Raw genomic sequence first — 22,993 nt, forward strand, 5'->3', positions numbered from 1 at the left:
CAAAAAAACCCATGGATAATAACTCTTTCTTTATAATAATTCCAAATACAAATGAGTTTTTTCAAGGTCAATTAGGCCTATTAGCAAAAGACAGAGCTGACCTAGACACAAGAATCATACATTATTTCTCATTTAAGAGAATGCTGTATTTATAGTTTTGCATTTAGAGCACAGCACTTAAAATAAACAGTTTTTATCTCCTTTATGGTTTACTTCATATTGATCAACATTTATATTTTTTCATCTCCTTAGGAATATTACACATTTTCTTTTAATTCAAAGAAAACATTTTTCACATATTTTTCATTATTCTGATGTACTGAACTGCCACATTTTCCTAGAGCAAATATTTCAATAAAACAAAGTCTCATCCAATATATCTGGGGTACAAAATTTTGTCTAAAATATGGTAAATCAAAAGAAATGATAAACAAATGTGGACTCAAATTTCACAGTTTTGGTACTTAGGTTTCAAATGCTGTCCTTACCAATCTAAATACTGGTTTTTGAATGGGGCTGACCTGTTTTCAGAAGAGCTGACATCCAAAAATTCCAATCTGTCAAATCATGCCATTTATGTAGAGGACCAGAAGCAATTAAAAATACTGAAAATTTGAGGCATTTCTTCAGGGACTAATTGTAACTCTCAAGGCTCCTATTTTGGCTCACACTAAGCATTTTCTTCAACAGATTTCAACACACTGCTATCAAAATAAGCTTTCAAGCTTCAAGCTAGGACTAGGACTGTGCAGAGATTAATTTTTTAGTTCTAAGCAGAAAATGGGTGAGGTATCAAAAAAACGCAGAAATCTTAGTTAGGATAAAATTAAATTTGCCCTCATTGGTGAACAGTAGGATTAAGTTTTCTCTCTTCTCCTTTTCCCCTTTTCTGTTTCTACTTGGTAGCATTTTCGTCTTGTAGTTACTTCACTTTGCGTATCAATTTGTAAGTTTATTCATAAAAGTTTATTGTTATATTGATTTGGTGTAACTGCATATATAATTCATATCTGTTATCATTAGGTAAAAATTAGAACCTTGTCCACACAATGTCCAAGAATGATTCAAAAGAAAATCACTATGTTATACATTAAAAAAATTAATGACCATTCTAGAAAATATTTTATTGACAAAGTAAGCAGTCCTACCTTGTATATTCTTCTTGGAGCTTGTTTGGGTCACCTACAAAAAACTTAACTCTGAAGTTCAGACTGTGAGGAGATCCTCCTAAGGTCAAGAAAAGTTATTTCTAATTAATCAGGGCACCCTGGAAAAATAGCATAATAACAATAGATGAATTGACGAAATACATACATTACTCACTTTTTAATTGTTTCCTGATAGGTTTGTTTGGATCCAACCACCTCTGAAAAGAGACAAATTATAATACAAACTTCAGAGAAACAAAGAAATACAAAATACATCCTTATACTTCAAGAAACAATTCGTATTTTATTACTTTTTATTCTGGTCTTTTACCAAAGTGCCTCACTGGCATCCAAAGACTTGATAGAGATTCTGGACACACCATTATCAACAGTTGCTACTGTTGTTTGCTCCAGACTGATACCTGTTGTGCAGTATCTGTCTCTTACAGTGCTAATTTTACTACTACTTGTACAGGAGCCTGAGAGATGTTAGAACTGAACTGTGCTGTATTTAACAACCTTCAGCTACTCTAAGGTAAACTACCCTTAGCAGTGAAGAGCTACGAGCAGGCTAATTTATCCAGCTCAGAAGTCAGTTTGCTTAAACTCCTGCCAGTACTTCTGACTCTGTATACGTTCTGCAGAGCTGACGTAGCCAGGGAGTGATCCCACTGGTTCACAGATTCTCTTCTCTTCTCTTGCCAGCCCAAGTGTCAGCACTGATACATCACTGACTGGGATCTTTGGAACACTCAGCCCCTACTGGATTAAGGACTACAGAACAATTTTACTGAACAGTGTCCAATCTTGATCACCTCTACAGGAGAACTGCTGTACACAGACAGATCTTCATAAAAATCAATGTGGCAAATTTCAGCTGAAAGTATGGCTTGCTGGAAAAGCTCTGAAAGTTATTTAAGCCACTGCCCACCAGCAGTCCGGCAATCTCTGAACAGGCTAACACAGTTCAGTAATTTGGTATAAATTATGTTCGATTCCTCACACTGCCCTGCAAAGCAAGCCCACAAGCCTCAGGAAATGGTTCTGTGGGCACAGTTCTTATGAAGTGACAGCGACCTAACCCTGCACAGCATTGAGCCCCCTCACATTTATCAGAAGGCTTTATATATTCCAGGGAAGAGGATGCAAACACACAGAGGTACCTGAGCTACCCAACACACGCTACAGATCTGAAGATGGTCCTAAGTTGTTTTGTTCACAAGGAATAGCAAATAATGATGACTAGACCCACATGCTGTATCCTTGTAGCAGTTGACTTAAGAGAAGCCACAGAGACAGCTTGATACAGCTTCAAAGATGAGACTATGCAAAAAAAAAATATTTCATACAGGATCAATTAACTTTTAAGACTAAATGTAAAGGCTTAATAAAGGTCATCCTAGCCAGGGATACACATGAATTTTATATATGAATCTTTCAAAATGTGTTGAAAGATACTTGCCTTTTACTGTGAAATTAATATTATACAAAAATATAAAGCTTCTTCAGTTTATGAGATCCATGTCTAGCCACAAGGCTGGACGTTTCACATCCAATGGCCAGAATCCCCTTTTCCCCATCATGTTTACCTCCTGCCACATTAACTATATCTTAGCAACAATCTGCTATGTTATTTCACAAGTAACCAGAATATTTGTCAGTCCAATATGGTTCCTTTTCCCAATCTAACCAAGTGTAAATGGATATCAAAAACTGGAATTAGTCAAACCCATAAATTCTTCAAGCTTAGATGACTAATATTGGTAACACTTCTATTTAGCTCTGACACACTGTTTTCATGGCAACCAGATATGTGCTGTAAAGAAAAAATATTTAGAAGCCAAAACAATACCAAACCTTTAAAGCACATGCTTATATCAAATAGCTGTGAAGTTTTTCTTTCAGACTAAGTCATAACCAGATCCTTTCACCTGCTTCCAGACAGATAAACTAAAAAACAGAGAACTTAGAGGTCTATGCTTTGGAAAACCAGATAAATGACAACTACTATAAATTTCTGAATGTTGAATAAAATGTTTAGTGATAACCAATTAAATATTCCTTAAAGCTGAAAAATATTTCAGTCTTTTCTTCAGCATACCTATGTCTTTCAGCCTAAAAAGAAAGTTCAGAATAAAAATATTAAATGAGGCCAGCCTGTCAATGCCTTAACAGAACCATCCACAAGTGAATGTGGATGATTTGTCTAAACTTAAACCCCATCCCTGTGCTGCACATACAATAGGAACATGGTAAAGAACTGCATTATAAGGAATAATGCTTAGTTAAATTGCACTTTGAAACAAGTGTTGAACATTTGATACCTCTACAAGAAAGAATTTAAGAAGCATTCCTCAGGCAATCATGATCTCAGCAGCATTGCTGTAACTATTACAGTGAATGGTACATCTGCATCTCTCTTGATTCTACTGGTGGTTTACAAAGTTGCAGTTGTAGAGATTTTCCTTTCAATTAACGCCCATCAAGTATTGTAAACACTCATTTTCAAAGGAGTCCCTTCCTTGTTCAGGTGAGGAGCTGACAGTCCTTGTCAGATGGGACTACATGAACACTATTAAAAGACCACCAGATACGTGGGCTTGAAACAGAAAGACCTTACAGGACAATCTAAAACCCCTCATTATTTTGTAAGTACTAATGACAAAAACAACAACAAAATTAAATGTTTATTATTTCTGACAATGATTATGCAATCTAGTAAACACATACAATAAAACAAACAGTATCCTTTTAAGGTATTATTTAATAAGCACAGATCTCAACATTTTACTCCAAATGTGCGACTATTACTATGTAGTTTTATGGTCACTACACGGTGATACTGACCCATTTAAATTACACAGGTGGGGAAGATGGCACAAAACTGCAATGGTTTCAATTTACTTCTCTTTAAACAGCACAGTAACACTGACAAACAGAACTATGATTTCAAAAATCGTACTTATAAACAGAGTAAACTTACAGGGTTATCAGTAGATTCATCAGCCAACTGTAAACCAAAGTAATCTCTCTCTGTCAAATCGAGATGCTTGAAGACTACATCCAACAGAACTTGGCCCTGATCATGTTTCTGCAGAGAACAAACACATACCATTTTTTAATGAACAATTATATAATTGGACACACAGACTTCAGGCAGACAGAGAACATACATATTCTTTCAGATGTGCTCTAGCAGCCTAAATTTTAAATATCACGAAGTGTATTCCAGAAACACTATTTTTAAATAAGCTTCATCTCTCTTTTTGAAACATATGTAAGGAAATAATTTTTCTTCTGTCATTTTCAGACAGTAAGAATTTCTCACTTCTCAGCTAGCTACATGATTTTTTCTGAAAGCCATTCATTAGCCGAATTTGATAATTAAAAGAAGTACTGAAACACAGATAAGGAAAAAAGGCTAGGATTTAATAAAAAACTTAGCACAAATAAGAGTCTCGTTTGGGTCACTAAATTTGAATGTACAGGTCTGTACAAGTTATTCTTCCTTATTTTATCTGAAAATCTATTCCTGACTCTAAATGAACCAGCATATTGAAAATATTTCCAAAGTTTAACAGCACAGACAGCTGAAGCAGCCAAATACCTGACTGAGAAGCAACATTAAAGCACATTCTCTCTAAGATAACACTTCGTTCCAAATGAACTAATTCAAACCAACTCAGTAACACTAACATTGCTTTCCACAGACAAGTGAACAAACTTGATTTCTACTCCAGGGACAAATGTGACTCTCAAAATGATATAAAAAGAATCTGTAGTTAGTACCTAGCAATTTTTTGCCTGACCTGAAAATGCTGCCAACACAGTAATTGAAACACCGAGTCTGTCATTATGACAGGACTCAATAAATACATCTGGTGAAATTTGAAGGGAGTTTCCCAAAGAAGTCAAAGTGTCAGAGCTTCTTGAAATACAAGAGACAAGCAAAATTCTGCAAGAACAACTGTCAAACAAAAAGAAATAAGAAAGAGATGACTGATACATTTTCCACCCAGATTTTCTACTCCTCTGCCACCAAGCAGAGAAGGTTCTAATAATCTTCTGGGTGCCAAGTATTACTGATGCTGCAGAGGATTTCTTACATCTTGCCTTGTTTACTGTAGGCAGTAAGGTATTTTCACAGCTTTAAAACAAAAAAACCCCTGCTGTTCTGCTCCCAAATGACTTCACTTCACACGGAGATTATGCAACAGTTTACTTTTACAGATGTTAGAACAGAAGTATACAACTAAAAGATCTAAAAGTATCCTATCAAAATTAATTTTTTTAATCAGATGAAATGAATAAACTATCACTGGCAGTTATTGGGCTAAAAACTCCAAGGAGCATGATAATTTATTTCATAATAATTAAAAAAAAGAACAGGTAATAATTATCCACAAATTATGCTTGAAATAATCCCAAAAGGACAATCATACCCACAACTCTATGCATTTAAGTTGAAATTACATAAGGCATACAATTCAGGTCCCATATAAATTTAGCTAAGTTGAAGTGATCTAAGAATTATCTTTGAAAAAAGATCTTATTTAAAAAAATGCTATCGAGAAAATTTCTTTATGTTTAACAAAATGCAGCAGCACTATTGTTAAAAGTTCACTACTAAAAAAATTTACTTTCCAAATTACTAAAAACAAGCAAAGAAAAAACCCAGATGTTAACATAATAGATATAAAACAGCATAAGTACACAAGGCATTTTTATGTACCATCAATCCAAAAATAGTCACTTTAATTTTTACTAAATTAGGAGTTTCTGCTATATTTTGAAATAAACCAGTAATCAGTACAGTTTTTACAGCAAATAAAACTAATTTTAAAATTATATAGCAACACTAATTGCCTCTTGGCATTTTTCCCATGTAGATTTAAATGAGAACTCAAACTGAGAACTTATGATGGCAACTACCAGAAAACAGGAGACATTTAGAACCCAAGTTTAGGCTTACAATTTCCACAGCCAACATTACTTCTTTAAGTAACTTGCAGATACCATCTCCACAGCTTTGTTCCAATCTAATCCTGACAATGTATACTGTTTCTTAAATATCTGAATAGATGTTTCCTAATGAAAAAGCTTAGAACTCCCCAATCAGTTTGAACTAAGAAATACAGAACATCATTTCACGACCGCAAGGAAAGTACTCCTGCAACTGAACAGCAATTTGGTAAGACAAGACGAGTTTCAACACGAAGCATTTGTTTGGATCACAATGTTTTACTCTCACTGTGAAACAAAGATAAGCATCTAGTAAAACCAGACCTCAGCTTAACCCATCTCTGATATTTATATAATGATGTTGCAGCTTGCCAAAGCAGGTGAAGGTCACAATTCTGCTTGTTGAGAAAGGTACAAAATATTTGTAATACTATCCTAACACTGAATAGCTGCTCGAAATTACAAAAAAGTATGATAGCAAGTTTAAACATTTTTTCTTCTTTTACAAAAAATGTAAAACCAATAAATGTAGATTAGCATAAAAAGAAACTTGCTTTTTTCCTACAGACACAAGTTAAACATTATTATTTCCTCATTAAACAGGAAATAATGGAAAGATATGAAAAATAGGAACTATCTAACACAAAACTGCAGTAGTTAAGACACAGAAACATCAATATTTTTTCTGAAGTATTAATTAAAAGGTTATATGTACTTATCAATCATTGCTGGAGGCAAAACATCTCAAAAATTTTGGCCTTTCAGGACAAATTTGCCATAAACACTGGACATCAATACCTTAATGGCACTTTATGAACTGCCTATCATGCAGTACCACTTGATACACACAGATTAATTTCTAATTGCAAAATGATTTTACCTGTTCACAAACACCTATGTTTGAAAATTTAGGCAAACACCTGCAGTTACATAGGTTTAATGCCTGAGTCCCAAACACCACTCCCTTCTCACTCTGTATTTCTGACATTTTGGTTTTGTCGCTGACCAACAGAACCGGCGCATCGACAGCAAACACCCTGAGGTATCCTTGCAGTGTCAGCCCAAACCATTCTGGACTTCTGATGGCAGAGGGATGGAAGGGCAGGTTCCAGGCTTTCCTGGAGGAGTCGGACTGCCCTGCTGCTCACAGCTTTGTTGGAGGCCGTGCTGCTCCTTCACTGCTGACAACGTGCTTTTATGGCTCACTGCAATGTCTGGGCTGCAGTGCCAGGAAGTGCATTCCCTGACACACAGTAACTGTCTGCTTTCATCCTACAGCTGATGCCTTTTTAATTTTAATTGGTCAAAGAAAAAAAGGGCAAGTAGCTCAGTAATGCTGAAGATTAAATTACTGAAAACTTTAACTTCTAAAATTACGGGATGTGGTAGTGGGGATTGGGTTTTTTGTTTATTTCTTGTTTCATTTGGGTTATTTCACTATTTTTAGATTTTATTTCCATTACAGTGTAAATGCATTAATTTTGAAGAGAGTTCTGGGATAATAAAGGCTCCAGACTGAAACATTTGTCCATGACCACTAACTTTGCTCAACCCATCCCATCTACCTTGACTTAGTTTTAGCTCAAGTTTAATGTGATCTCCCTATTTATGTGCTGGCTTTAAGGGACTACAAGTAAGTCAGTCTGCATGGAAAATATGTAATTTGATGTATTTAAACAAGTAATTAAAACAAATTAAAGTAATTTGATCTTGAACAAGCAGTTTTACGGTAATGTAAATCATCCTGATCACATTAACTTGTCAAGCTCATTTATTCCAGCCATGTGTTCAGTTGAAGTCTCCTTTTCAGGATCAAAGCAGGATTTCTTCAATTTAGCAAGCAGAGCATTTTAAAGAAAGGATTTCTGCTCTCCAAACATGTGCACAGGTTAGTTCCAACTGATTCTTCTGCCTGCCACCTACATAACCTTTATCTGGCTACAGGCCACAGGGATTACTTGCTTTGATTTGTTGTGCTCTATACAAGTGACAGCTTAGCACAAAGGTGCCTGTTTTCCAGATCAGTGGAAAGGGCCAGTTGAAATGTGAACTTAGAACATGTCACGAATTATCAAGAGACCCTGTCTGTGGTCAGTACTTTCCTGTTGGAGAAGAAACAACACTTGAGTACCGAAGCACTGCATCCTGCAGATGATTAAGTGTTACAATCATTAGCATACAGAATACCTATAGCAATCACCAGGAGAAAAAAAAACATGCTAATTCATTTGATATTATCTTTGTTCTTCCTATTTTGCAAACAAGGCCATAAATATTTATTGCTAAGTACAGTGTGAACCACAATAAAGTAAAACAAAGCTATAAAATCTGAAAAACTGTATACCATGTAGGTTACATTTGCTACAACTGAATACTTTGTTACTCCCTATTTGTGAATAAACAGATTGAGGCTAAGACAGGAGATCAAAATATTCAGCGCCAAGGAACTTTTTATTCCCTAGTCTCAGTTTTAATAGACAAACTTGCAGGCTGATCTGTATAAGCACTAAAGCGTGATCCATGCAAGTAAAATATTTAGTACATTGGGGAGGTGGTGAGAACATATTACATAATTTTTTCTTGGGAGAGACAGATTAGACATTTGAGGATTTATACTTGGTGATTCTGCTCTAGAGGCAACAGCATTCTCTAAAACCATACAGCTTTTGAACACCTAGATAAAAAAGGACAATCTCCCATACCTATTGTACAGCAATCATTGCTTATTTTACCTAATTCTTATAAACAAACAAAAAACTGCAAGACAAACACTTTAATGGAGAACTCACACCCCTGAAAGCAAAGCCAAACAACATTTACAATTACTTATGCACTTCTAATGCTTTGCACCAAACTGCATTTTGCACAGGCTGCTTTTTGGCAGGCAGGATAGACTGGGAAACTGTTAGCAAGGATGAGAAGAGATACAGAAGAGGTAAAAGGGATATAGGAAAAAAATATCCCAGAAGGGAAATAGGAAGTCTTTGGGCATCCTTCCCCCAGCTCCATCATTCACAATTCCCACACTTCACTACTCAGGAGTCCTGAATAGTTAAGTATTTTCTGAATGAACTACAAAAATGTCTCAAGAGAACACCCTAAACTCTTCCATCTTGATTGAAATATCTAAAACAAAATACCACCAGGTCTATCTCTAATCTTTCATTCACTAGACAACGGATCTTTCCAAGTTTTTGCTTGATAACAGATTTCACTTCTCTGAGAGGCAGCTAAGGCTGCACAGGCTCCAACCACTGCTTGCAGAACAGAGAAATGCAATCCCTCTCACAAGTCTTCCCTAAAACATTCAAATGCATCAACATACTGAACACTGGATATCAGAATTCAATATAATTACTGAGCACTAGAACTTTTTCAAATATTAAATTTAAACTTATCCACACAGATTTGTCAACTGTTTCAGTTTCTCCTTCACTTCCCAGTTGAAGTCCCACAGTTCTACTGCCCCAGGACAACCTACACCTTTTCTATCCTGTTTGGTTATTCTCATACAAAGATCTCTTTAAATGCTTTAATATTTTCTTGTGAGGTCCTTGCATATTTTTCATGGTTTTTTTTCCCTCAGGAAGCTGAAAGCAAGGGTTGCACTTGTGTGAACATACACACAAAAACATGAACATTTAATTTTAACTCCTTATCAAGGATTATAGATTAGAAAATGAGATGTGTAACCTATTTTAAATTCCAGGGTCATATGTAAAAGTTACTGATTTTTCCATTAACAGTCCCTCAGTATTCAGCAACCAGCTGTTTTCTTTCCTGCCATGCTCATTAATGTAATAGAAGGTGGTGAGCTTAAGTGAGGGAAATCACAGGACAAGAAAAAAAACCAGGGAGACACTTAAGGCTGACAGCAGTGATCAAATATAACCGTATGATGACTGAACACACCCAAGGGAAGAGCTACCATAACATCTTACTCGTGCTCAAAATGCAAAAAACACAATGCAGCAGAACAAAAGTTTCTTGTTCAACTCAATGGCAAAGCTGTCCTCCATTTCCACTAGACAACTTGAATCCATAAGGAGAATTACTAGACATAAATTATGCTTTGTATATTTGATTTTGAAATGGTGATGTGCTAGCACTGTCGAGGCTGCCAGCATGACTAAGTCCACAGTAACACAGCACGCACGTGTACGAGCATGCCGGCCTGGACACAACCTCCCCTTCTGTTCTGCACCCAACTCTCTTCTGAGAGTCAGACTCCAGCCATACAGCCCCCGCAAAGGGAAGCCCCAGCTTAGGGTACTGATCTGCAGTAAAGTAATGACTTACATTAACTCTGAAAGCTTGTACAGTGTTGTCCAGGAGCAGAACGTTGCAGAGCACCTCTGTGTGCTGCCTGTCCCGTGCCAGCTCAGACGCGCGTACATTGTAGGTTCTGCCAGCAGGCAACCGGAAACGTGCGGTCATCACTGTCCACACAGGGTCTGCAACACACACACACATGGAAAAGATCAACAAAACGCAGAGACAAGAACATCCTACTTCAAAGAAAGGAGAACAAACAGCAAGTCCATTATTTAAAAATGAATACTAAATCCATGGTAGCCAATAACAAAGCAATGTCTTACAAGTTACAACACAACCTTATAGCAAAATACTCAGTCCTTTACTTTCTGCCCATTGTCCACACCCTCTCTATTTTAAGGCTGTTTTGTAGGTTTGCTGTTTTTTTGGGGTTTTGGTCTTTTTTTTTTTTAAAGATTCAGACCAGTATTTTCAATTCAAAAAGCATTGCAATTGCTGAATGTCATGGCTACCAGGTCCCAATATTACATGTCATTAAATAACTAATTTCAGTGCTACACAGCAAAAAGAAATACGCTTACATAAAAAGCTTTATAGAGCAAAAGCACAGAGAAAAGACAACAGCAAACACATAAGATTTTGACGCATTATTCTGCAAGTCCTGTGCATTCACAGTGTAATTATTAGACATAAGAACTCAGAGTAATAACAAAAATATTAGCATTGGGTTTTTTCCTTCTTTTTTTTTTATAAATTACAACATGAATAGTTCAAGATTGATCAAACTACTGAATCTTCCACCTCTGTCAATTTGATTGGACACATCTAGTTTGGGAGCACAAACAATTCTTATTCTCTGAGTAAAGAACTGTGACCATCACAAGTCCACACTCTGCACTGAGCGCCAAGAAACCAAAAGCAAGAATTGACTTTAACTTTTCAGATCTAAGATTCAGATGATTATCATCCTGCCCTGGTCCAGCAAAGTACTTATACCCCCACCTGAAGCTGTTAGCCCTGTCCAATGACACCAGCTACTTTCTCAAGTACCTCACAGCATCAGGGCCTGTGATTCACCTAATTACACACTCTGCAAACTATTTCCACATCCTCTGACAAGGGCATAAGCACATGATGTTTCATAACTTAAGCAGAGAATATATTGAGACATAAAATTAAAATACCTTAAAAGACCAGTAAAAGAAAATAGGTATTCTCAAAACTGAATATAAAATGATTGATTTTTCCTTATTCTGCATAAAATTATGAAGACTTCAAAAGCATTTACATGTTAGCTTCATATGTACATAAATGAATAGGGGTAAGAAGTGAAAGAGCAATCCCCTCCTAAAGAGTTGATAACTTAGATTTATAGGCTCTCATGGGAAAGTGGAAGACCAAGATCCAAACTGAGACTTTGCAGTTTAACCATCTATCACTGTAGAGCCAACCTCCTGCGCAACTGCCCTACAATCATTGAGATATTTTGCTTTTCTAAATCACATTTTCAGCTCCTGAAGCATGACCACACATCTCAGACATAAAAAATATTCTTTATCCATCCCTATAAATGTTTCAGTTTTGGCTTAACCAGCATTTTCATATTAACAAGAACTTGCTTCCTTACCAGGCAGCTTTTTCATTTTGGCTACTCAGTCACTCTGGCTTCAGAACTGCAATGCTGCACTTATGCAGAATTACAGCAAGTTTATTTTTGTTTTGGTAAACCAGCATGACAAACTGAAGGATACAGACACCAGATAAACCCACCAGCTGCTAAACTCATGACTTTCTCTTAATGACAAATTAATGAAAAATTGTGTCACAAACATTAACTCTCATGTAAAGCCAAAGAACAAAGTACACGTCTGACAGCTCCTCATGGAGAGGCTGCCTCTGCTATGCCTTCTACAGGTGTCAAAAATAAAAAGCAGGAGCAAAAATTTAACAGAGAATGGGAACTGAACCTCCATGCCAGTGATCTGAGCCAACAACGTAACAATTCCCAAACAGTATTTTGTCACACAGACACCATCTAAAGGCTGATTGCCCTGCTAGTCATAATGGCCTAAGATGGGCATCTCTATCAGTGCACCCACACAACCCATAATAATAGTCAGGACTTTAGGACGGTATTTGCCGATGAACTAAATCAAAGAAGGTTCCAGAGAAGCATGCAGTTTGATTAAAACAACTCTTTGACAGGCATATTTTAAAAGGATTTGAAAAAGTAACAAATCAACCAAGAAATAAAGAGCGTTATCTTCACAGTCCTCTTCCACAAATACAAACACCAGTGTGCAAAGTAGGACTGTTTAGCTTCCAGTTAAGTACTGCAGTCCTAACAAATCCATATGGTAGGGAGCTCAGAGGGTCCAACTCAACAGTCCACAGCATACAGAAAGGGGAAAAAAAACCCAAAAAAACTTGCTAAAGGCCAGAAACCATCATACTCTAAGAGAAGAAAAAGGCAAATCTCACTTTTCCCCCTATTCTTTCCTCTATTTTTGTTTTATTTGCTGACCAAGACAAGACCAGGAGTTAGCCCAGTTGGCTAAAACTTGGTTGTACTAATGCCAAGGTCAGGGGTTCAATCCCCTGTATGGGCCATTGACTTAAGAGTAGGACTCGATGATTCTTGTGGGTCCCTTCCAACTCAGAATAGTCTGTGAGTCTGTGATTTCTTCCTTCCTCATTGCTACCTTAAACTACACAGAAAACTTCTGAGTTTCAAACACAGCAACAAATCCCTAAGTGTGAGCAGGGAGAAAATCTGCCCTCAGTGACCCTCAAAATCAAATCCTTTAACACAGAGCAACCTTTCACTCTGGTCCTTCCATAAACCAAACCTGCAGATCTATCAAGGTTCCTTCTGTAACACAGATCATTGTTGCTACAACCAAACAAAAATCAATGATTACTCAAAGACAGCAATTTGTGTCTTTCTCAATGTAAACAAATGAAATTATCAAATTCATGAAAGAAAGTACTGTACTTGAGTTTGCTATGGAAACAAGACCACCTACACTGGGTCAGAACAACAGTTCATCCAGCTCCCAGACGGAAGGGAAGCCTTCTCTGCTCTCTTTAAGGAAGAAAGAAATGAACAGGACACACACGGATTTCTCTCAGGTTGTTTCACAGTCTGGAGTTGAGCATCTTCTTGGTGTGAGGCTCACATTCCCACCATGCTGGACATTAGTCATTCATGAATGTTTCTTCATGGACTTATGAAACCATGTTTTATACTTTCAGATTAGGCAGTGAAACATCACACTCCCTGTCACACACAACATGCACAGTAACTTCAATCACCATCTCACAGCAGACAAGTTTCTTGCATGAAACCAACAGGCATTTGCAATTACAGAACACAGTTTTATGACTAAGTACAATGACTGAAATCCTGAAATACTTCTACAAAATGGAAATATAACAGCCATGAAAGCAATAGAGGAAGGTGACAGAATACAATTTTCTGCAAACCACATTCAAAGTTACTCTTTCCCCCTATGTCAGCAAAGAAACTATGGAAGCACGTAAGGAATATGTTAAAAAGTCTTGGCCATCACACACTCTCTCAAAAATACTCCTCCTTCTAAGACCTGCCAAGACTATTCCACACAACTGCTTTGTGGCCACTCATGCGCACACAACCCACATTTAAACCTCTATCAGCACACGTACAGTTTACAAAAAGGATGCAGTTGTTAACCACAGACAGACCCTGTAATTACTGATCTTACTCTGCCACACTTGTTTCACAAGATAAGTGGCCCTGAATTGTATCCATATCATCTTTACTACTCCTTTCTTCCAGAAATACATGCACCAGGAACACAGACAGTGTAATTTCTCCTGACCACGTATTGCCATTCTTGCTATACATTTTGAAAACCTCCTAACATAATAGCAGGATGGCTGGTTATTGCCTATATGGCTATAAATCACAGCTACCTGATTTCCCAACAAATACTGATATTTAAAATGACAAAGTGATAAAAAATCAGCTACACTTGTTACATACTTCTGCAACAAAAATATGTTACACTTAATGTTAGTATGGAAAGAGGACCTATACAGGGTCCAAAGTAAAACCTGCATCCCCAAAAGTAGGACTAAAGACAAAAGCTGAGACACAACAAAAAAAAATTTTGAGAACAACTGATTTAAACTGCAGATTACCCTGAGATTAGCTCAGTTGGTTAAAACTTGGTTGTAATAATGCCAAGGTCATGGGTTCAATCCCGTGTGGGCCCTTGACTTAAGAGTTGGACTCGATGATCCTTGTGGGTCCCTTCCAACTCAGAATAGTCTGTGAGTCTGTGATTAACTTAAGCAAGGTACTACCGTGTGTATATATCCATGTCATGGGCACTGCCATGGTCACTTACATTAAAATATTTTTATACATCCAAACAGATTATTTAAATTGGACTCAGATTAATCTTTCCATATGAAGAAGGTCTCTGTTAATAATTTTTCAGTGTCTTCAGCTGAGCATGTAATACTCAGATACATGAATTAACCCTCCAAAGTACGAGCTGCTACAGCAACTGGAGAAGGACAGAACTTGTGCAATGAAACTCCACTTTCCTCTCAGGTCTGTGGAGGGAGTAAGTTGTACATTTCCTGCCTGAGCTCAGGTTTCAAGAGATGAAGCAATTCGAGGGAGTGTTCCCTATCAAAGAGCAGAACATTCCTGCAATACTGGCTTGGTTAGGACACTGAAGAGCACACAGAAGCCTGAAGTAAATTTTCGGTGTCCTTTATACTTTTATGTAAATGTCTACAGTAAAATGACAATTTGCTTGGGCTTACAATAAACTAACTGATTTTAAGCAGCTTAGTAAATAAGCAGTTGGTTAAGCATGTAATTAACTGAAATTTAATTTATCCAAGAGTGAAACCACTTTGCTGACTTGATGCAAACTTTCTTTAAAAGAACTATTCATGTACTGTACAGAAAAACAGAACACACTTCCCTATGCACGTGTGCACGAAAGAACATGAGAAATGTCATTTTTCATGGCTTCTCTAAGACAGCTAAAAAGACAATGCATTACCACATTTCCATTTGTTTATAAGCTCCTATCTTAGTAATGTAGAAGGCCTGTATTTCCACTGTGGCCCAACTCTTCATTTGGGGGAACACATTACACGAATTTGCTACAAGGGGCAGAAAAGGAGGCCAGAGTAACACAAGATCCACGTCCTTACAATATGATGCAGTTTGAATACATCAAGTAAAATGTAGACTCCATCATTACTAAAATTATCCAGACAATCTAGTTATAAGGAAAAAAAGCTATTAAAAATACAAAGACAATTTTGAAGCTTTAAACAGAGTAATACAACAAACTGCATTTCAAACCAACATTGAGTTATAGCTAGAGCCCATCTTCATATACATTTATTGAAAAAACCTTAGTGAAACCATATTAAATGTTTTAATCCATACCAGTTTGAAAATGCTAAACAGTTGATTGAGAGCTACTGAGAATTCCATATTGGTCCAACAAGAACATTCAAATTTTTTATCTTTCAAAAATTTGTTTAGAAAGCTTTCAGTAATTTTCATGTAGCCCAAAGCTTCAGGACATTCCTTATAAATAAAATCAGAGTAGAAATGCATTTTCATTTAAGTGAGTCGACCCATGCACTGCAATCCTGAACTTGTTCCAACAATTCATATTTCATTCATTTCTTCCTGCTTTCTGCTGACCAAACAATGGAAAGTATCCATCAATCTTTAAAGCTGATAAGTAAACATTGGCTCATTTCCCTTTGCAGTCACCATGGGCAAAGGTTTCAGCAAGACTTCTAGTCAGGCAACAGCATCGTTATTGACTCTGGGCTGTATCAAAAGCTTCTGTTTAATTTCTAAGTTTATTAATTATCTTTAAAATAGAAATTAATCAAATTCATTACCCTTAAAGCAAACAATATACTCCTGAAAAGTTATCATATGGCCACTTACGAAACTTTTCATGAAACTTCTCTGGAAATGAGGAATATCATATTTTCACTGCTGACAAACAGGGACAATTACTGTGACTGTGCAACAAAACTACAAGCACAAGTCCTTCAGTGCCAACACATTCCCAAGCAGTTGTCAAAAGAGACCACTGGATACAAGGAGACATCGGCTTTGGAAGGGAAAGTTCCCAAAACCTCAGCAACCTCTTCCCTGGTGGGTAACCAAACTGTGCTCCCTTAGTCCCGGTATCTGCACAGGGCTGGCAGCTCCGAGACCCCAAACTCTCCTGCTCAGGTTTTCCTGCTCCCTTCGTTACAGCCTGGCCCTGAGCAGCCTTCACACTTCCTACATAAAAATGATGAACAAGTTTACCTGATCTCCAGCTGCTTCTATACATTCCTCCAAGGCTTCTATTACCTGCAGACACTGAGCTACTTGATTAAATCCCTCATATATGCCAGAAGTACAGAACAGCAAAAGAAATTCCTATCTGGCTTCACAACTGCATTCCAACGAATGAGCTACTCTTAACACCCTCCTTTTCTACCTCCTCAATCCTCAAACACATGAAGAGTCAAATCTAACACCAAAGCATTCATTCTTAAATCTGACACTTTCTGAAAATTTTGAGGCCCAAGTTCAACAGTTGAGAGAAAAGAAGTTGAATTTAGTCTCTCTCCTCAACCATCAACTTCTCCTACATATGAGCCAGCAGCAGAGAATTAATTTTAGCCACTGAGATAAGTTTCTAAGATCGTTCAATCATCTTGTTTTATGAACAAGGGATTCCATAGGGTTGGCTGTGGATTTCAGTACAGGCTTGATGCCTGAATTAATAAGTACTCTCAGTTAAAAAAAATCACTTGAGAACTTCTTTTTAAATTAAGACCTTCTTGAAAAATGCTTTTTATTAACTTCTTTGGAAAGGGGTTTCAAATTTGAACAACTGCTGTGTGATATCAAGCAAGATTTTCAATGTTATAATCACATAATTAGTAATAGAGACAAAGGTTACAGATGAAACACCTTGCTCTGTCAGTCCCAGAATTTCATACTTTCTAACATAAGAATAATAATTAATGAGTGTTTGGTCCATCCACACAGGATAGTGGCAAATTTGTTAGAGACAGCTGGAGCCTGTATATCAGAACACAGCGAATTAGTGAGATAGGACTGTAGCAAGCTACTATTTCATCCGAAAAATAAACTATTTTGACGATTTGACAATTCCCTCCCTTGCTCCTCCCTGACCCCAAGAGCAAGGGCACAGCTAACAGAGAAGTCTATTATAAGTGACACTTCTTTCTAATTAAATGTCAATACTCATTATGCTTGAACTCACACTCACAAAAAAAGCCTCTCAAATTCAGCTGCTTCTTTTTGCTGGTTTGGGTTCAAAGTAGGACAGTGCAGAAGGAGACTTGTATCTGCTTTGCTTCATTCCTGTAAGCAGCATTTCAGGAAACACAAAACAGCAACATAAAGTTCAGGAGTTTGAGATCACAATACCTACTGGCACAGTTTAGAAGCAACAGTAATAAAAGAAAGGCATTCCAGGAAATCATGCCACCAGCACTGCCAATTATTTTGAACATAAAACCTTTACATTCTCGTTTTCTATGCTCAGTCATGTTTCACATGAGAAAGTAACCCTTCCATCTCCACTATCCAGGACACCAGATGAGATACAGCTTGAGATGTTAAAATTATTTTGGTGGGAAAAAAAAAAAACAAACAAAAAGACAAATGGACTTACAGATTCGAAACAGCTCAAGATGGTTCACTGTAAATCCATTTTTAAGTTTCAAATTTACTCTTAATAAACACCTGTCCAAACCACATTACAACTCCAGAGTTTCAGAGAGGCTTAAGAAATAGACTCAACAGGCCAAAAGTCTGCAGCTAAGAAAGATCTAGAATTAAAACAGTTGGACCATTTTTCCCCCATCCTCCTTCAGCAGGGCACCTGGTTCCCTTTTCACCGCAACAGTTTTACAGTCAGAGGTGAACAAATGCAAAGACAACAGAAAACCTTCCAGCTCGTTCCTGCCAGCTCATGGCTCAGTGCTCACTGACCCGATGGTAACAGCACCCCAGAAGATGCAAGACTTTTGCATCACTTCCAAATGATACAAGAAAAATGTCCAGAGTGCACGTGCCTTTAGGTGAAGGCTTCACAGCAAGTGCTTATGATTATTCACAACAAATACAAATCCATCTGTCCTGCAGGTGACACCCTGAAACCACAACCAGACTGGAAACATAAGAATTTGTGCAGCCACACTGTTTCTGACCCAGGGGCCCTTCATTTCCAGGTGCTACTCTGGGGTTACGGAAGTTTTATGAAACAGTCACACATTTGAACAAGGTGTGAGAAGAAACTTACATGAGGTTTCAGAGATTACACTGAACACAAGTGTAGAAAATTTCTCTGTGACAGCAATATACCCATACACACCTTACCAAAGCAGAGAAACACCCACACCCACACCCACTTCTCTATTAAGCAGTGGACTGTAATTGATCTTCACCTGGGTCACAGTGTGACCACTTTACTGAACGGTTTAGGAAAGCCAGACCATGGTGTGAAAAAGCAGAGAGCAGGCAGTTGAAGTTAGAAATGTCTCTAATTACTGACACTGGTACCATCTAAGGCCTGTCTTATGAAAACAGAAGTTGATGGCAACCTCAGGTACAGCAGTGCCAGCCCACAGGGACACACAGAGGGGGGAAGAGGCCCTGGGTGCACGGCTGTGGTCACTGCAGCGCTCATACCACTCCAGCAGAGCAACAGGCAGCAAACACACACGTGCACTGAGGGAGCAGCTGCCCGCACTCCCGGGATAGGCAATTTTGGATGGAAATGGCAAAGCTGGCAGGGAAAACATTAAATCTAACTTTACTTCAAAAAAAGCCAATCAATCCCTGCAGAAGGGCAGAAAGCTGAAGCAGTCAGGAAAGACTAAAGTGCCAGGAAAGAAAACAGGAAGAGAAGCACTGTTTAAATATCACTAAATGGTGACTTTAACTATCATTCCATATTTTAAAAACATTAATTAAAAAATATGCAAATTAATTTATAAGACATAAGCCCACCCTGTTTCACAGTACACAGCTGTCACCTCATGATATTTAAAGGTGTTTATCATGTGTAAAGATCACACGAAATAAATAGAAAAGTTTTCCAAGTGAGTTCCATGTCCATTATTTTAAACTCAGTTCTATCCATAACCTGCCCTTGTTTGAAAATAGTGTTAAGAACAGGATCCATGACCCTCACAAAGATGATTACTACATCTAGCTCTTCCCATTCCTGGAGCTGGATATTTTATTCTTGCTTTTATGACTCAATGCTATAATAAGATGTAATAAATGGGGACTATAACGAACTATTTCTAAAATACCTTGATAGAAGCTTCTCAAAATAAACCTGCTGTACTTTTTAAAATATATTCCCAAACTAGGTTAAATAGACTTAAATAGATCTTTCATTAAAATGAAATTCTGACTCTGATACAATTCTAAGATTAGGAAGCATAAGTATTTACTTATCAAAAACCCTTGAAATCAGTGAAAGTTCAGACAAACAACCAGAAGTACCAGGTGATAACAGCGAGTTAGTATTTTATATCTTGCTTAAGAAAGTAGGGGGTAAGGGATGGGAAACCACCACTACACACCCAAAATCCAAACTTCTTCCCACAGTTTTTCTCCAAAGTATCAAGGGATAACTAATTTTGATTCCCCTTTGCTATATGACTTAAAAAATTATTTCTTTACCTGTTAAAAAGGTAGTTGACAGCTCTCTACAGATCCAGAAGAAAGTAAAAGCTCTTCAGTATTTAAAAGGAGTTTCTTAAATTTTAGAGCTTTTAATGACAATACACAACTGCCTGTACTAGAATAACCCAGTACAGTCCTTTCATGGCACTAATAATTAGCAGCTCTAAACTTCAGCAACAGCCTGAATACACACACTAAATCGAGGAAATTTAGCAAGTGAGAATTAGGTTTTGATTCCAGCTTTTCCATCCAGAAACAGAAGGGGTTTCTTCCAACACAATTAATGGATACAAAAAGAGAGAGAAGCTACGTGCAAATAATAACTGTTGCTCTCAACATTTGTACACACCTAAGCAGATAAAACAAAGGTAAAACACCAAATGCTACAAAGGCACGTGTTATAATTTGGTGTGGCTGTAAATGAATGCAAGTCCCACATCCTGTGCACTGCACAAGCCTCAACCACAACTATCTTAACACAGATTTGACAGAAAACATACCCATGAAGAAAATCTGTGGGCTGGGTATCAGCCACTTGAGCACCCACAAACCAACACTGCTGCAGGACCCCAAGTCCAGAGCAGCCACTGGAATCAGCAGCTGCAGCTCCAGCTGTGGCATATGTGTTGTGAAGCCTTTGAAGTTAAGGCAGTTTGAACTGAAAACAAACGGGCAAAATTCAGAAAAAGCTTTTACTCCACTCATAGCCAACTTCAAGTTGAATTTTGGCTGCCACTAGAACTGAGGTATTCGATAGAGGGAGGAGAAGTTGCTTGTTTATATTTTGTTTAGAGTTGCTAAACCCAAGCCGAATTATCTTCAATAGACTTAACCACAGCAGATGCTAATTCTAAGGCTCAGTATAACCAACTAGACACTTTCCATCAAAATTAATTTTTAATCAGGAATGCCATTTCCACAAAATAAAAATTTTCACATGGAAAATTTCATTTTTGCCAAAATCCACCAATTTTCTGCTGGAAACACTAAAACAATGCCTGTCTGGCTACCTGCCTGGAAAACGCTTGTCAAGTCTGCTTCTTCCTCCAACACAAAACAAACCAAGGGAAGTCTTCTGGCAGTGCTGCCCAGAGAAGTGACCTCACTCCATCCATGCCCTTGGCTTTCAGCCACCCTGCCCTGCACTCCTTTCCTGAGCAGGCAGATCCTCAGCCTCTCCCTGGCATTCGGGCTGTGGGTACGAGAGCAGAGCAAGTCGCTGCTTTGGCTGGTCTTGGGGTGTGCACAAGAGAGACCCCAAACCACGTCTGGGCACTTGAACAAAAAGCTCTCCCCGCATGGGGCAGGATCAGTTTTGCTGGCAGACCTGCCCAGCAGGAAACCAACCACCCTATTTTGTATCATCCCAAATTTTAATCAGGAAGAGATTTATTTATTTCTTTATTTACTATTAAGAGCTCTCACAATTTCACAACTTCAGTGCAGCTTAAATACATATTTTTCTGACTTGTTCTGCCTCCTCTCCAAAATTTTCTTTATAGGAAACAATTTCCATATTCAAGCCAGTTCAACACCAGAAATTCAAAATTATTTGAGTGACTCTGACAATGAAAATATCACTTGTGTTGAAATGATGAAGCAATTAAATCTGATAATAATTCATCTGCTATAAAATAAAAAAACCAAAACCAAAACCAACACAACCTTCTTTAGCAAAGTATCTTAAAGAGGTCTAATTTCCCCATATTTGTAAATTTTACAAACCTTCCTTGTATCAATTTTATCTGTATTTCTTACAAAGTGGAACTCATAGCCAAACAAAAAGTTTTCCAAAACTGGGGTACATACTGCCCTCAACAGTAACGCTGCATTGGGGTTATCAAATGTCAGGGCCAGACTGCAGACCCCCTGCACTTACCTTGACACATTCAGAGTTTGGTAAATTGCTGAATTACGTGTATCCTCTGACTTGTTTATGACTGTACATAAACAAGTCAGAGGATACATGATCCTTATGCATGTTTCTAAGAGTATCTAAATAAGCTTCCCCTTTTGGGATGCACATCCTTCTTCTGAAACTAAACTGACAAACTCACAGGTGCATCTGTAAAAAACTGCATTGGAAGAAAACATAATGGAAGAGGAAAGACAAGATCTAAATTTACGTAAAAGTTTATAATTCTTACCAGGGTTCATCAAACTAGACTTTTGAAAGAAACCTTAGAGTTGTTCTTTTTTTGTTTCTGAATATGACTGTTCTCTTTCTTTTAGCTTTTGCTTTTTATAGAATTACACAGTAATACATGGAATTTTCCACAAAATTAACTTAACAAAAATAGCAGATGCTATTAATGGTAAGAAAAGCAACGGAACACTGTAAAGGCTGACTATGAATAAAATGGGGAGAGGGGCAGGGGAGCAGCAATCCCTGTATTCCTGCATCCAAAAAGTAACAGCACGAACTGTAGGAATGCAACTGGAAAAGACACAAAAACCCCAATAGGACAAAATGTTTTAATGCACTACAGTACCAAAATGAAGTTCCCAGGTTATCCAGGTAAAACTGAAACTCAGTGACAAACTCTATATTTATGTACTATTCATCTCATGTATTAAACCTCAGACCTTGAATTAGAACTTAAGATTCCTTTTCCTAATGTAACAGCAAATCAATTTCCAGGTACAGGGTATACATTTTTTGTACAAAAACATTGAGTGTCCTTGCATTTAATAAACCATCAACTGAGAAAAATTGTCTGATCATTTTACTTGGAGCTGAAAATTTTGAAAATCAGAACCAACAAGAAACTTCCAATACTGATGGTCTGAAATTAATTAATTAAATTATTCTACTATTCACTGAGTTTATTTTTAGTAGGAAAAT

At 37.4% G+C, this 22,993-nt stretch overlaps 1 protein-coding gene across 3 annotated transcripts in view; it reads right to left on the bottom strand.

Annotated features, from left to right (window-relative positions):
- PTPN4 (protein tyrosine phosphatase non-receptor type 4) overlaps positions 1-22,993 on the bottom strand; it is a 151,527-nt gene that overhangs the window by 58,860 nt on the left and 69,674 nt on the right. For all 3 annotated transcript variants that reach the window (XR_011698476.1, XM_071563010.1, XM_071563009.1), the window contains exons 2-5: positions 10,410-10,564; positions 4,132-4,239; positions 1,324-1,366; positions 1,149-1,227 (exon numbers count right to left, since the gene is read on the bottom strand). Coding sequence is in view for 2 of the 3 variants with exons in the window: in XM_071563009.1 (XP_071419110.1) it covers positions 1,149-1,227; positions 1,324-1,366; positions 4,132-4,239; positions 10,410-10,564 (385 nt within the window). In the remaining variant the exon portion in view is untranslated. The remainder of the gene's footprint in view (positions 1-1,148; positions 1,228-1,323; positions 1,367-4,131; positions 4,240-10,409; positions 10,565-22,993) is intronic.

Source organism: Pithys albifrons, chromosome 8 (assembly GCF_047495875.1).
Source record: "Pithys albifrons albifrons isolate INPA30051 chromosome 8, PitAlb_v1, whole genome shotgun sequence".
In the NCBI taxonomy this organism is placed as follows: domain Eukaryota; kingdom Metazoa; phylum Chordata; class Aves; order Passeriformes; family Thamnophilidae; genus Pithys; species Pithys albifrons.